This window comes from Taurulus bubalis (assembly GCF_910589615.1).
Source record: "Taurulus bubalis genome assembly, chromosome: 3".
NCBI classification, from domain to species: domain Eukaryota; kingdom Metazoa; phylum Chordata; class Actinopteri; order Perciformes; family Cottidae; genus Taurulus; species Taurulus bubalis.
Genome location: NC_136591.1, coordinates 27,854,740 through 27,870,782, shown reverse-complemented (window position 1 = coordinate 27,870,782; position 16,043 = coordinate 27,854,740). Strand labels below are relative to the sequence as shown.

The 16,043-nt window shown below is 39.2% G+C and overlaps 1 protein-coding gene across 1 annotated transcript in view; it reads right to left on the bottom strand.

The window, feature by feature from the left end:
- Positions 1-1,293: 1,293 nt before the first annotated feature.
- The window catches only part of fndc1 (fibronectin type III domain containing 1), a gene marked incomplete at its 5' end in the record, with an annotated part of 32,194 nt that continues 17,444 nt past the window's right edge, over positions 1,294-16,043 (bottom strand). The window contains 10 exons of the mRNA XM_079215755.1: positions 1,294-2,030; positions 2,739-2,861; positions 2,974-3,135; positions 4,297-4,326; positions 4,638-4,717; positions 7,556-7,664; positions 10,167-10,403; positions 13,060-13,203; positions 14,182-14,256; positions 15,682-16,023. Of these exons, the coding sequence (XP_079071881.1) occupies positions 1,915-2,030; positions 2,739-2,861; positions 2,974-3,135; positions 4,297-4,326; positions 4,638-4,717; positions 7,556-7,664; positions 10,167-10,403; positions 13,060-13,203; positions 14,182-14,256; positions 15,682-16,023 (1,418 nt within the window). The 3' untranslated portion in view covers positions 1,294-1,914. The remainder of the gene's footprint in view (positions 2,031-2,738; positions 2,862-2,973; positions 3,136-4,296; positions 4,327-4,637; positions 4,718-7,555; positions 7,665-10,166; positions 10,404-13,059; positions 13,204-14,181; positions 14,257-15,681; positions 16,024-16,043) is intronic.

The window sequence follows — 16,043 nt, the reverse complement described above, 5'->3', positions numbered from 1 at the left end:
TAAATATGATAACCATCCAACAAAGTTTTGACAAATTGGTCAGTTATTTCTCCAAAATCAACCACATTGGAGCCAACCACAACAGACTGTGCTCCTCAGATAAGGGGCTGCCGGTTAGACCTTTGATACTGAACTTTAAAGTAAGGGAAGTAAGAGCTGCATCAACTCTGCTCAATGGAATGGAATGAAAGTCATGTTTTTGCAGGAATCCTGCACTTCTATGGCAAGTAGGCGATTTGTTGATTTTTAACAAGGAGGAAGACTTGGTTCGTTTGTTTCATGGCTATATTTCTTGAAGTAACCTCAGGTGACGTGGATCCCCATTCTCAGCTTGAATACCTACAGAGTAAATGTAGTATCAGGTGTCATACTGATAAGTGTATTTTAGCATATGTATACAGTCTATTGCCTCTTCTGGATTATAAAGATCCAATTCTATTCCAGGAGGACTGATGGGGTTAAATATGAGTTATACATTGGGTTTAGCTATGAGGCAGATGTGTGCAGTATGTGTTGAAAACCAGCAGTGCTGCTACTGGATATCATCAATCTTTCTCACTGAGTCGAGACTGACAGTAATACATTTTAGACAAGCACTGAAAAGGGCAGCATTGGCTCTGCTGTCGAGCTTTACGGAAAGAGTAATACATTTAGAAAAATCCCATGACTGGAGAAATGATTAATTGGCAACACATAAAAAAAAAGAACCTCGCCATTCATTAAGTCTCATCTTTTTTTTTTTTACCTGGTTTATTATGGTGATTTTTGCTTGATTTCGTGCCGAATCCGACCTGGTGACAAGCAATGCGAATAAATATATAGAAATAGACAATCTTCTCGCTGATTGTCATCAGTAACTGAGACTGTTTCATTAACTTCCTCACACTAACTTGAAGTAAAGTACTTTTCTTTCTACATTTTATTTGTTAAGTTCCACCACTGACTTCAAGCCAAATCTTATTATGGTATGAAAGGTATGCATAAAAAAAACCTATTTGGACATTTATGGGGTAGTGTGTTAAAATGCCACTCAACCGGTATTCTCTCTGCCCCCTCACCTGGTTCTGTCTACAACATGTTGTTTTTGACATTTCATAAGACTTTAACGGTTGCTATTCCAGCTGGCTCATCCAATCTTTCTCTGTTGCTCACATCGTTCATTAGGTTGATTAAAGAGATCTGGTTCATGTTTGGAAGCTTTAACTATAAAGAATGTGGCAGCAGGAGAATATGATATGATTCATGTTTTTGGATGGCTGTGGTTTCCATAACCGTTTATTCAGTCTCTCACAATTCCTGAGCAAATATTTGGTCTTTTATTCTTTGTCTGTATACATACAAAACTTACACAGTAACTTGTAATGAATTCTGGTGAATTCCAAAAGGATGTAAAAAAAACAGTATGATGGTTTAAGAACACAAATAAACAAACACAAATTAGCTGTCAGAAGCCATTATGAAATACAAATCTCACATATGAAAATTAACAGACCTATACACACCTTAAGTGCCCATTCTTACAGTTTGCTTTGCAGCTTGTGCTTTGGTCCAATGTCACTGGTTTGACTGAGATAAATACCACTGGGTGAGGACATGTCTTTGGGATAGTTAGGAATAGTACAAGGACACTTTAAGGCCAGAGTTACACAAAGCAAAAGCACACATGCTTATTTTTTCCCCTAATATACAGACTGCTATATATATATAAAAAAAAAGTGCATTGTAATGATATACATTGAGTTGTTTAAAAAGTACTATATTCTCTTTCTGTGACGCTGTTATGAATTCGTAGTGGTGTCAATTCATTGTGGCAGGCAAAAGTCATTTTTTTATTGCAGGACCACAGACTGTAAGAGCCTGCGACAGGATACAGAAGGGTTGCCCACGGTAACAATGTCTCCCAATCTTCCTATTCTACCACTTCCCAGGGATGGGCACCCCGCATTCATACCAGCCTACGAATGGATGGGGTGTGCGTCGACCGACAACTCCAAATGAAACCGGCTGCTGTCTGTAGGCGCGATAAAATCCTGCAAAAGAAAGAAATGATAATGCTATTCATAGCCATTTACAATGAGAGCAAAAAAGATTGAGCATGTCTGGATATCATCAGTATATTGAGCATTTGTAGTGGAAGGTAGGCAATGAGCAATTACAACAAACACGGCAATAAGCGAAGGTTTTCATAACATAAATATAATGTCTACCTTCAACTACTTAACCTTAATAGGCCAAAGTAACTTTGATAGAAAAATAAAGCCAACTACCAACAAATGATGCTCAAGTTTCAAGTATTCTCATTGTGTACTGATATGACCTGAAACAAATAATGGCTATAGGAAGTTATGACATTAATAAGGTCAAGTTAAGATATAATGAGGAACATGATCTGCACTAATGAAAAGCATGTGAGTAAGTATTCATCTAAACATCAACATAAATAACCCTAGCACCGCTTTTCACTGTATATACTATATTTACACACTTCATATACTTCATATACTTTCCATTTTTCTACTTTTATTATTTCATTTTCTTAAATGTCTTATATGTTACTCTGCTTGCTGCTGCCACAACCACATTTCCCCTTAGGGATGAATAAAGTATATATCCTATCCTATCCTAAACAATATAATGCATCTATTTTCTGCATCCGGTCCACTAAGGAGCCAGAGAGCCAGACTGCATGGAATAGGTCAGGTCTACATATCAAGGCCACCAATGTGCAACTTGTTTACCTTGTGCTGAGGGCAGAGTATTAGAGAGGTAGGCCGGACCTGTCCTTCCATCCCTGTAGGAGTCCACAAACTGGCAATGGTCTTCTCCCTGGCCAAATGTATCCCCGATACTGTAAAAGGGCTCTGTTGGTAGAAAAAGGGAAGTGGGCATCGTCATTCATTTTTTTTATGATTGCACAGCGAAAAGCACTGATTATAACAGGTTTGAATATAAGTAGGTGATGTCATACGTTACCTCTAAGACCATCTCCCATGAAGATTTTGTATCGCAGAGAGTTACACAAAACCACACCCACAAACTTCCTGTACCAGGTCCGCTTGACGTACTGGCTGCCCTTACAGCTGCTGTGGGCGGAGTTATACTTGAAGGTAAAGGGAATCCAGATTGGTTCTCCACCTGAGGAGCAGAGGAGGAGATGCATCATGTTGTGGCAAAGAATATGCATCCTAAGAATAGACACATCATGAGGAGGATGAGATGATGGAGGGAATAATATCCATTTCGTCTGTAAAGATGACAAATGTATAATATTTGGCAGTATATCAAACTTGATCAAAAACAGTTGTTACTCTTATAGTCAGATATTAAATGTCCAGGTCCTAAAGTAACTAGAAGGCATGCGATGCATACATAGGGATATATGTTGTTTATAGCTTGTAACCTCGGTAATGATTTATACAACCTTTGGTTTACAAAGCATTGAATGGTTCAGAGCGGAAATAGGGGATTGTTGGTTCACTGTCTCTCGAGGCAAAACTAAACATGAAGAAGCAGCATTCAGTTTTTGGGCTCCAGCCCAACATATTTAAAACAAACTCCAGAGAAGATTGTGGGTTTGCTTCAACTCACACTTTTTTTAATTGAAGGTTTACAACTTTTCTGTTTGGCAATATTATTTTTGTAAATTTTGATATCTTGCACTGCACCGTAATTTCTATTATCCATCTCTTCTATCTTATAGAACGTTTTTTAAGTTATATTTGTGTCTTTTCATACAGCCATTTATATCTTGTTTTAATGTATTTTCATATCTAATGTTAAGCACTTTGCCTTTAGGAAAGATTCAGGGAGGTAAGCAGATGCGATTATTCAGTTTGTTTAGTTTTGTCTTGTTTTTTGTTTTTGTATGCAGTTTCAGTGATTGTGTTTAAGTTATAAATAAAGTCCTATAAAAAAGAGAAAAAATCTTATGTCTCACACTTTAATATTTTACAGTAACTATCAATATCCAAATCCTACTACAAATGATTATTTTAATGATAATCTTTTACATACACTGCTTCTGAATGACCTGAAACTTTTATTTGGGCCCTCCCCAAATTTTATTTAATTGCCCTGCAATTGGCAAACATAACTTGCCAATAAGCTATGTATCAATGTTTCTACAATAAGCGTATCATCCTTATGACTATTCAGAAAGAGGTTTGCCGATACAAAGTAGCACTACTGGTCATAAATGGTTCAGTAGTGAAAATGGTTAAATCCTAACCCCACAACGGTAGGATATGCCTTGTTGACCTGCTAGACTAGAGATGTGTAGTCGGTGTATGGACTTACCAGGTGGTCTTTCAATGAGAAGAGGATCGTCTGAAAGAAAGAATGCAATCATTTCACAAGAGAGGAAAAGCAGGAGTGCAGGTTTAATGCATTCTCCTGATATTGAGAATGAAATACCCATAATGCACACAACACAGAGTAAATCTGCTAGTCTCCTTTTACTGCAAGGATGGTTTTATATTTAAATATCTTGCATTCCAATACAATGAATGTCACCATAACATTGTCGCTCTATGCTGCAGTACAGACAGAAAATCTAAAGCCTGTTTGAGTGCGGGTTGAACTGCACTCAATGAGGCATCTCAAAGTGTTATCTTTGCAGGCGTTGACAAGTTACACACCTGATTCTGTGACATAGGTGAGAGTATCGCTGACGGGTCCCAAACCGAACACATTCTTGGCCTGCACTTTGAAGTAGTACCTGAATAAAAACAAACCATGACGTCAGGATTTGCATGAAAGAGTTAAAGTGTAATTCTGCCCGTGTTGTTGTGACTGTGTGAAAGTGTGGGAAATGTTAATGACCACAGCAGATGACTCCGCATGCTTCAGGCCGGCTGATTTAAGAGTAGTCTGTTTTATATTCGTATGACTCCAAAGTGAGCACAGCACAATAAAATGGCTATTTGGCTTGTGTTGAAGGGAGAAGGAGGAAAGGGCGCTGAGGGGGAAAAGAGACATCTAGACAAGTGGAGATTAACAGATAGAAGATGCAAATGAAAGACAGAAGGAAAGGAGGGATATGGAAAGAGTAAAGCACAATATATATATATATATATATATATATATATATATATATATATATATACTGAAAGAGAATGAATACATGTGAGGAAAGAGGAAAAGTCCTTAAAAAAGACATTTCTCAGAGAGCTTTAATATGGCAGTGACTGAGCTCACTTAGTCTCCAGCTGGTAGAGGATACTAAAATCCTATCAGATTTTTAAAAAAACAACCCCATTAGTGACAACTTTGAAAGTTTGCAAACTTTTCCACTGGAGCTGGCTGATGTGTTTGTGCAAGTGTGTGTTCACTAATGCAGCATTGTGCACATATGTGCTTCCTTGCCCTCTCCATGGTCGCATACAGTAAGTTCATGGTCTGTCAATTCCTCGCAAAAAAAACTTTTACCACGTACAGCCTCGAGGCCTGGATCCAATCACCATAGCCACGTGACAACAGTGACTAAAATATATACCGCCAGAGAGACAGAAGGCAGCAAGGCAGCTGCGGAGAGATGATGTAATGAAAGAAGAAATCCGAGAAGGTAGAAAAATAAAAAAATGGAGTCATAATGTAAAAACAGAAAATGGACCACAGAATTCTATTGAGCCTAGCTGGCCATTTCAAACTTACAATACAGAGCTCTCAGCTTCATTCAGAGCATTGATTTTCGTCTTTGCTTCAGATGACAATCTACGTGTCAACTGCACATACACTCAAGGCCAAATTCAGCCTGGCTATATTATATGCTTCTCAGTATATATGATAGTTCAGCAACAAAAACTACCAATTTTGTAATTTAGTCGAAAAATGTTCTAAAACACACAAAAAACAAGCATGAACCAATGTTTTAAATTAACGGTGTATATATTTAATCAGGGATCCATTTTGCAAGAGAAACCTGAATACAGGAACAAATAAATGATTATCTTGATTATCAATTAGACCTCATCTATAGATCCATTTTCCAATAGATTATTTAAAAAACAGTACGATTTCTCATCACTATTTCTTAGCGCCCGATGCGACATCATCAAACGTCTTGTTTTGTCTGACCGACAAAGAAGAGAATCAATTTACTAATGAAGCAAATTCTCACACAAGCAGAACTCATTCAAAATAAAGTCCTTTGTAATTCATTCCATTTATCAGCCGAAAAACTTGCGATCAAAGGAAATTTGTCCACATGTGGATCTACTTACGTGTGTGTGTGCGTTGAGGCCTACTGTAGCTTAGCATTTCCGATAGGAAATGCCAACCCTGTCACATAAGCCATCCCAGGATCAACCGTAACCACGCGAGACACACTATCGTGAATACAAACTGGTTGCCAGGGAGGGAATCCTTTTTTGCAGACTTTTCTACTACCCATTGCACACAGCTCTGTTTGTGTTCAGGATCAGCTGTTTGGTTTTCTATGACCCAAGATGAGACCCTCATCATAACGCCTCGAGCAAATGTGAGCCTCCACTGGGTGAGAGGATACTTCTATCCCTGATGAACTCACACATCTGAAACTGCTTTTCGACCAGATTCCTGTGTGACTGCCTGCAAGATCTAAACTAGACAATTTACAACTCGCTTCATACGTTGACTAAATTATAAATAAACTGGCACGTGCCTATTCTGATCCCTTAGTGCCACATAACATGTATCAAACAATAGATTTGCAAAGAAGCTAGAGGATTTTAAAACATGCATCTTTCACATGTACAACTTGCAAGCAAAATGTGCTTAATGCACAGCTATAAATGAAACAAGACATTTGAGGGCTTTGGATAACAACTCTCCCTTCCTCTCATGGGCCTATGTGCTAAAAGTGGTTTCCATGCATTAATTTTGAAAACCGTAGCCCGTGTCCTGTAAGACAGGGTTTTGGAAAAAGCTCTAATAACTGAAACAGACATGTGACTGTGTATGTGTGGAAGTGTCAGATAATGTGTGCTGTGTTTATGTTCCATTGCACTTCCAAAAGCACGACACATTTTGGTGCAGATTCAAATGTTTTGTTTTTTTACCTGCCTCCATTTAGGCAAACTGATTTACTTCACTCGGTGAGTGAGGGTTTTACTAAATCTTATCCAAGCATGCCAATATCAGTATCCAACTCACACTTTGCTCTGATCAGTGGCAGTCTGGTTGAATATCACAATTGGTTTATGTTCCTACATAAACATGGACTAATACCAACAGACACATGTATACGCATGTCACACACAGACAGACTGCATGTTGTGAGCATTATGTAATGACGGCTCAATGCTATAAACACTCAGCCACAGCCAAGCACCTGCACCGAGGCAGCAACCTCGTCATAAAAATTACTTGCAGGTCAGGGTAGGGAATCTTTCAACAAAGCAAATATTTGTTTGTAAGTTCAGGTTCACTTTTCCAATGACTCCAATGTGGGATATGATACCGTGAATCAATGGACATTAAAGCTTTGTGTACGTGCTGCTAGCATCAGCCTCCCTCTAAGCATTGTAGCCATGCATACACAATGATACAGACACACACCAGCTGGGTTATGTGTTACCTAGAGTTTGGTTTGAGATTCTCCAAAGCCATTTGTGTCCCGCTGGAGGGGTTAGAGGACCATCTATTGTTGAGGACATCGTCATATGAAGCACTGTGGACCATGTAGCCTGCAGGGAATAATACAGAATGAAAAGGCAGAGTTCATTAGGTGTTAGAAAGAAAACTGAGAACGAAATCACTGCTTCACACGATAAGTTAGGAAGACATTGTATAATTTTAATGTGGAGCTAAACAATTCGATGAGGTTAAACATTCAAAGAATACTTTCACATTTTGAGACTTAACTTCTTAATTTTTTTTACCAATACCACTTTCATGTCTATAAGGCAAAAAGCAGGTTAAAGCTAGCAGATAGTTAGCTTAGCTTAGCACAAAGGGGGAAACGGCTACTCTCACTCTGTCCAAATGTAACAAACTCACCTACCAGCACCTCGAAAGCCTGTGCAACTGTTTTGCATGTTCAACCTTGTCCTTGCATGATCAGTTTGAACACTTATTTTATGCTTTACATTATTCTGTGAGAGTAGATGGTCCCCCATGAACATTTAACTCAAGAAAAACAGTTGCCCTGGCAAGTCATGCTGACTGTCCTCCAACCTGCCAGCGTGTTTTCTTCTTCCCAGTCACGCAGACTAATCCTGAGAATCCGGTAAGCAACCTCAAGTCACGCAGCTCTCGATCACTCACTCTAAAACTATGGAGAACAGCTCTGCCATACATCAGACTACCAACTATGTGTTTCTATTTTTACTGGAGCCACACCAACACAGCTGGATGCTGACAGGAGAGAAGGGAAATACTTGCTACTTTTTTTTTTTTTACTACATTTTTAAATGTATTAGTATGTAGACTCTTGCCTAGTATGTAGACTAGTATTGTTCTGCTTTAGGTTTACATGTGTTAGGTGTTTTCCAAGGAGTTGGTGTTTCGAGCCAAATGCAGCATTAATAATACTCAGGGAATAATTAATGCGTCTCTCCCAAAACCTTTAGCAAAAGGTCATCAATGCATCAGAGTTAATTGAACCAGAAGTTGGGTTTAGGTAAACAAAACAAAAAAACGGATGCCAATCTCACTCGTCTCTTGAGTCCACTGTTTCCATCCACTTGTTTTGAAAGCTCTGACCCATAACTCCTACTGTAAGACACGGTTGTGCAAACCCGCCCTAATAACTATAACAGCACCTTGTGATTGTATCTGCATGTGTAAACTGTACCTGCAGATCATTTCAGCTGTATTTACTGTGTATATCTTTGTGATACACAATACATACATTCACATAAAAGTTAGTATGACTAAAATGGTTTTATCACACACAAAAGCAACGTAACCGAGTTTCTGGAATGTAGCATGAGAGATAAAGTAAGATACAAACTAATTGACTGAGAAAGTATTTGCAATGGGAGGAAATAGTGATAAGGTGCAAAAATATCCAGACAAACTGTGCGTGTGTGTGTGTGTGTTTGTGTGCGTGTGTGTGTGTGTTTGTGTGTGTGTGTGTGTGTGTGTGTGTGTGTGTGTGTGTGTGTGTGTGTGTGTGTGTGAGCAGAGCGAAAACACCAGGGAGAGCAGATGGATAGAAAGTGTGGAAGAAAACAGCAGTAATGGTACAGACCAACTATCTGTTTTACACATATCTGTGGACAGACCGGCACACTGCATGACCAGGAGCTCGTTTATTCCTGCCAAAGAAAACGTACTGTCTCTCTAGCTGGCCAAGCTGCTGCCTTTGATAGTCCACCACGTCTCATACAGTTTGCTATTATCTGCACTCTCTGCTCTTTCCCCCTTTCCCCCCTTTTATTTCTAGGTCAAAGGAATTTTGGTTTTCCCTGATAAACTCTGCAGAAGCTAAAGAGCCCTATTCCATGTGCTCAATGAAGCCTTTTCATTATTTACTCACAATAAACTGCTGGAGTAAGATCCTAAAATAGGACTCAGGAGGGATGTTGGTAAAATGTTAAAGGCATATCCAAAACCACAACAAATGAAAGGTTGATGAAATGGAGATAAATAACAGTGGCAGACAAAAGGTAGGTACTTTAACGTTCCTCCAATTAATACATAAAACAATCAATAATGCCATATTTACTTGACGTTTTTATCAATTGAAGCGCTCTTCTTCGACAATGATTTAATGGCAGAAGACATGGTCACAGTACAGAACTAGATAAAATGTAATAACTTATTACAGTATTGACAACAAAAAAAAGACATAGTGTAAGTAATAATTTCTTAGTATAAATGGTTCAACTTTTAAGTAAGGGCAAAGAGAAAATAAATACGAGTCTATCACACCACAGAAACATGTGTTATTAACCACAGCTAACTTATGGTTAAGCCCTATGCTAACTTGAAAAGGATTTAAAAAAATTGTGCTGTTCTTCTAGACTTTCAAAATGTTATCTAACCAAATTGATGAACTTCTGATTATGAAACAAGTCATTTCATGTGGGTTGCAACACTCAAAACAATTCCTCCACTGTTAAACATCCACAACGGACGCAGTAGGCCATGGCCCTCCAATGCAGTGGCCCACATACATGATGTGTTTCTAAACAGAGATTTTACTTTACCTGGACGTTAAGTTATGGCAAAACATCTCCTACCTGACACCATATCATCAATCACTGGGCGACCCCAGTCCAGGATGATGAATGAGTGGCAGCCCTCCATGGCGACCACAGTGAGGTTATGAGGCTTGTTTTTGGGAGGCTGATTCTGATTGGCTGCCAGGCTGTCCTTCTCAATCAGGTCTTCTAGGACGTCAACCTGAAGATACTCCAGGGCCTCCGTCAGGGAGCAAGGAGAAGCCGGGTCCTTCTGGATGTAGTTCATATAGGGAGCTGATGGCAAGAAAAATGACATGGAAAGAAGAGTTATTTATTTTTTAGCTACATAATTGCCTCATATAGGCAATTAATTATGAATAGAAATATTTATCTTGTAATATTTATTCAAATCGTTGACCAAACTTTAGTATGTAACGAATTTAAAAGGATGTTAATACTTTCCGTCATACTATAATTGTTTCAATCCCATTCAGTCTTGTTCAGTTTGTTCATAGTCCTTTTTAAAAGTGTCTACCAGGCTCATGTAAATACCCCCCATCTTTCTTTTTGTTTCCTCCTCGGTATCTTCTGTCTCTTTTTGTTCGTTTTCAACTACTCTGGAAAGGCCAGCTGGACTTACAGCTGTAAATACTTCAGTTATCCCACTATTCCTAGTGTGACTGCATTTTGAAGGGAGCCACTAGAGCCTGGAGTCGCTCCTACCTCCCCAGATGATTGTCCCTTTGCACATGCCAAGCGTCTAACACATGCCAGTAGCCTAACACATCAACACACAGTCCTTGAGGGTGTATGGGTTTAGTCTTTCACAAGCTCCTACTGGATGTGTATATACAATCAAATGGCTTATGTATTACGCACTCATACACTTAAATACATGATCTGTCGTCAAGGTACGCAAACGTATGAGTCTGTCACAGGGGGCTTGTAAGGCTGCATTTCTGAACAGCATCCACATGTCCAGGATCAGTGCAAGCTCATACACACAGAATATCCAGATGTTTTGTCCTTCTATCTATCTTCTTCTGCTTGTTCAAAAGCCAAAAACACTGACAAAAAATGTTGTGTATGAGCCAGACGTGGATCAAATGACACTGGTAAACAGTATTTGGGAAGTTCACATAATGTCAATTATAATATCAGTCCAGTAAGGCATAAATTAGCATTTTAATAGTTCAAAAATCCTGGTACTCATTTTCTAGTCCACTGTGGCTATGCTCATACATCTGGATCTGACTGTAAAGCAGATTCATGCAACTGCTAAGAATTATTATCTCTAGCAGGAAAAGCATGCAGTCATGTGAGTGAATAATACAAAGCATGTCGGTAGACTGGCAGGCTGCTGAAGTGAACCAAAACTATATTAAACTTATAAATATGAAAGAGGATGGCTCCTCATTGGGCCAACAAAGCTTATCTCATTGCTTCTTTGCTCTTGCTTTTTCTTTTTTAATATTAGGGAGAGTAACAGCATTCAGATGGCTCTATGTGAGGGAATCACAAGGCAGTCGCTGTTTACCAAGATAGATGGTATCCATCAGAGTAAGCCATGTTATTGTCCCACTGTGGCTTCTGGATCAGATGATACTGATAGCGCTGACATTGCACTGGTAAAGACACAGCCATCAATCTTCCCTTGTTTTTGCGCACAAAGATCCCTACAACTGTGACAGTTAAAAGTTGCATTTAATCTGTCAATGAATGATGGTGAATCCAATATGCAAGGTTTTATCAAGGTCTTTTTAACCCCTGATCTGATTGGTTAGAATGTGTGCATTACTTTACACTCTACCCATTTTAAATGTCAAAGTCAAAATACTTGCTACGGGATGTGTTACACAGCTTGTGAAGTCTGCCATGGCTCTGGAAGGATCTTTGTGAAGTCCGAAAACAATTATTGATGTGTCATTTGTCATGCATCTTGGCCTGAGTTGCATTATGGGAAGTGTAGGATCCAGCATTTTTGGAACATGACCAATCCTAAGGACTAAACGCCACTATATCCTGGTTTCCACTTCGTCGATTATCTTCCATAGCCATTTAGTGAGTACTTACTGGTATTTGTCTGTATATGTACTATTTCTGTGTACTATGTCTGTGGTTACAGTTTGTTCCACAATTGTTATTTTAACAGCTGAAACACAATGAAAAGCGCAATTGAAAGGACCTCTGACATTTTTAGAAGGTTGGAGTTGAGTAGATACATTCTTTATTTCTGTCATGAGACTGTTTGTGCAACCAGATGAGGTGATATGGTATGACAGGCCAAAGTAAGCACGTAGGAACAATAAAAAAAAAGCAGGGGGCTGAAGTTTACTGAGATCACGTCTGGAGAGCATGAACAATGTGTCCTCAGTGAACTTTGCTTTTTTAATCCAATTACGGATGGATGGAACCAATTTTAATCAACTACTAGAGATAAACTTATGTATCCTTGACTTTCTTATCAAGAGACGTATGCTATTTATTGTGGTGTCTGGTAAAGATAATATGTGTCTCTTTCTCTGGTATTAACAGTCAACTGAACTCATGGGCACAAATACAAATATATACATTAGTATGTACTCCTGCTTTCTGGAAGAGAGTGGTTTCAGGTCAAAGTATAACTTATTATATATTTAAGGGGTTAGGTTCCTTCTCAAAAAGCAATCATCATGCTAAATGAGAATGTGCCAGTAAATCTAAAATCTGCTACTTGAGAAGAAGGCTGTTTTTAACCCATTAGGTGAAAGTATGACTTACTATAAATCTGTCTGAGGGTGTTAAAGTGTCTTTTATAAAAGAGATAGAAATGTGATATTAAACTTGGAATTTAAGTTTAGAGCTGCACAACTGCAAACTCAAGGTTAAACTCTGGAAGAGATTACATTAGTTGAGCACAAAACAGAGACAGAGTGGAGAGAGAGTAAATATATAAGTGTTGATTGATAACCTGTGAATCGCTTCTTTCCACTGAGGTCAAACTTAGAGGATGGGCCGTGGTTGGATGGTCTGGTGTCTGGCTGAAGAGTCGGGATCTCTGTCGTGGTGGTGGTGGTGGTTGTGGGTGGCAGGGTGGTCTGGACAAAAAGCTCATCTAGCAACAACACATGTGTCAGTGAGATTTTGATTTGAATTAATTTATATTATTTACAACCAAATTTTACAGAATGCTGCTGTGTTTCATTAATACTTCGTAATTGGCACCATGACCTGTGGAATAAGAGTGTCAAATATATTTTATTAATTGTGGGCAGATGTGTGAGCTCACTTTGAAATAACCCTTTCTTCCCCGAACACCCAAAGCAGTATTCTTATGTAATGATTTGCTACCCATATTTTCCATGTGAGGGGGACTTAAAGACAACAGCCATTTCACAAGTCTCCAAGGCTGACAAATGGGGCAAATCCAATTAGTTCCTTCAGCTTTCATCGCTGTTTTTTCCCCCGTGCTGCACCAGTGGGCCTTGGCATTACATCATGGTCCACAAACATGCAACCAGCTTTAAGCCATGGCAAGGAAAGGCTACGAAAATATTGTAATGCTCAATGTGTCTTCTCTAGCAAAACCGCCAAAAGAAAGCAAATATCAAATGCTGCTCACATGCAACAGAATCCTTGATAGATCCTTTTCACGTGTAGGGAAATTAGAACAATGGCTCACATCAACCAAATGCTGCAATTTTCCAATGTGTTCAGCTGAAGCTGAGTTTCATCTATCACATTACAAAGCAATAATAAGAACAACAAATACATCAGATTAAATCATAAGCCAAGGCATTCATTTCAGTTTATTAATGCAGTTCACAAGTCTTTTGAGTAAAAGTGATTAAAAGCAGACCATAATGGAAACATATCCAAAAACCCATGAACCGAGACCAGGCCAAACAAACACACAAGAAGAGAAACAAAGTCAAGACCACAGGCAAGACAAGGAGGAGGAGACAGGATGAGCTAGCAAACACATAAACAGACAATACACAAACAGTGCAAGAAACAGTCAACAAACAATGAGCATGCAGTGTAGTTAAGCCCAGTAGCGGTAAGACGGTCCCAAGCCAAACTCAGCCAATACCTTTCTTAAGAACTAAAGCATCAGGCACCATGGTCACTGTAACCATGTAGTCCATTTCCATTCCTGAGGATTCCTCTGTCAGAGAAGTAGAACAAAGCTGTAGCATCAATGTCACATCACCATGTTCATATTTCAGAGCTAGCATACACACATTGACATGTGCACCCACGCTTCCATATAGACACACCTACTTGAATACATGCTAAAGGTACCAGCATTAATACACATTTGGACACAAATGTAACTCTGGCTAGATTTCAGTTATATTAATTGTGTGATGAGTCTGGACTAAGTTTCTTTATTTTAGACTTCAGCTGTGTCAGTTTGCTGGGTGTCTTTGGGATTGTACATGTCCCTGCAGCACTGTAAGGTACAGGGCAGCCATGGGAATAAACCATTATCATACTAGTATTTTGTTACAGTGGGAAAGTTAACTATTATACTGTGTGTCATCATACAAAGACAATTTTGCCATTATAATAAGAAATATTCGCAGTATTTTTCGTATTGTTGTTATAGCAAGAACAATATCCCTGAAACTACACTGTCGATATGAATCATCATTATGTTGTTTCTTTCTGAAATAGAAAACAATACATGTAGGATCCACACACTAGAAATCTATTTATTGCTTGGCAAGATGTCATTGTGTGTTAGTCCCAACCCAAACCTAATACTTCTAATGTTCACATCCAGTTCCACAGTAAAGCTGCAGCTTAAAATCCTTTATGTTTAGAATTTAAGCACTTACTAATATGGTTTATGGGTTATCATTTGTACATTTAGAATACATTTGAAGTTCATAATGCAACAAAAATAACAATGGCAGCTCTGTGCTCTCAAATGTGTACTGTATTAACTAAAATACCCTTGGTTTGTGTGTTTGTGCATGTGTTTTAAGTATATTTCATTCATTGTCTTTGTACAATAACACGGATGGCAATGTGCAACTGATAGCTCGCAGTGTGTTTAAACCAGCAGTACTCAGAACACATTGAGGCACCAGATGTGCAAGTCTGCATGTGGTTTCTGTGGTCTCAGATCGACCGACACACACACACACACACACACACACACACACACACACACACACACACACACACACACACACACACACACACACACACACACACACACACACACACACACACACACACTATACTGACCAGATCACACAGTTAAGGCACACACACTTGTCAAGTTATAGGACTGTGTGGGTACAGACAGGAAACACGTATGGCCTTGGCCTAAATGGACATGAAAAACAATACAACTGAACAATTTCGTGAAGTCACTGTTCTGGCTCTAAAATGATTCCCTAAACTTGACTTCAGTTATGTGGAAAATCTATTTACTGAGCTATATTGCAAGTTAAGGGCACTGCAGTATTTAGTTTCATCAGTTTCCGCATAAATGTCTTTCTAGATTAATCTTTTAAAAATGCTGTCTGCAGTACGTTATAATGAATTTCAGGGACTTGTGTCTTTCTCAAAGTCTCACCTTCTGGATAGCAGTTCAATATTCCTTCTTCATCCAGCGCTGGATACCCATATTCATCTGTTTTGGAGAAAGTTCCAGGTGGACAGGTTGGATACGCTGGTACAGTGGTAGACTCCTCTGTGATCCATTCAGTGGTGGTGGGTTCAGGTGTGGTGGTAGGAGCCGTGGTGGTGGTGGTGGTTGTGGTGGTGGTGGTCCTGCGGCGAGGAAGGTCCAAGCCAAGTAAAGGTTTCCCTCCAACCATGAGGATCTTGTCTTTAGGATTGACTACAGGCCGGCTATCTCGGCCAGCCCCAAACAGAGCCAAACCTTCCTGGTTTAACAGAGGACTGCCCATGTGGTCTGGTGGTCGGTGGAGTGGA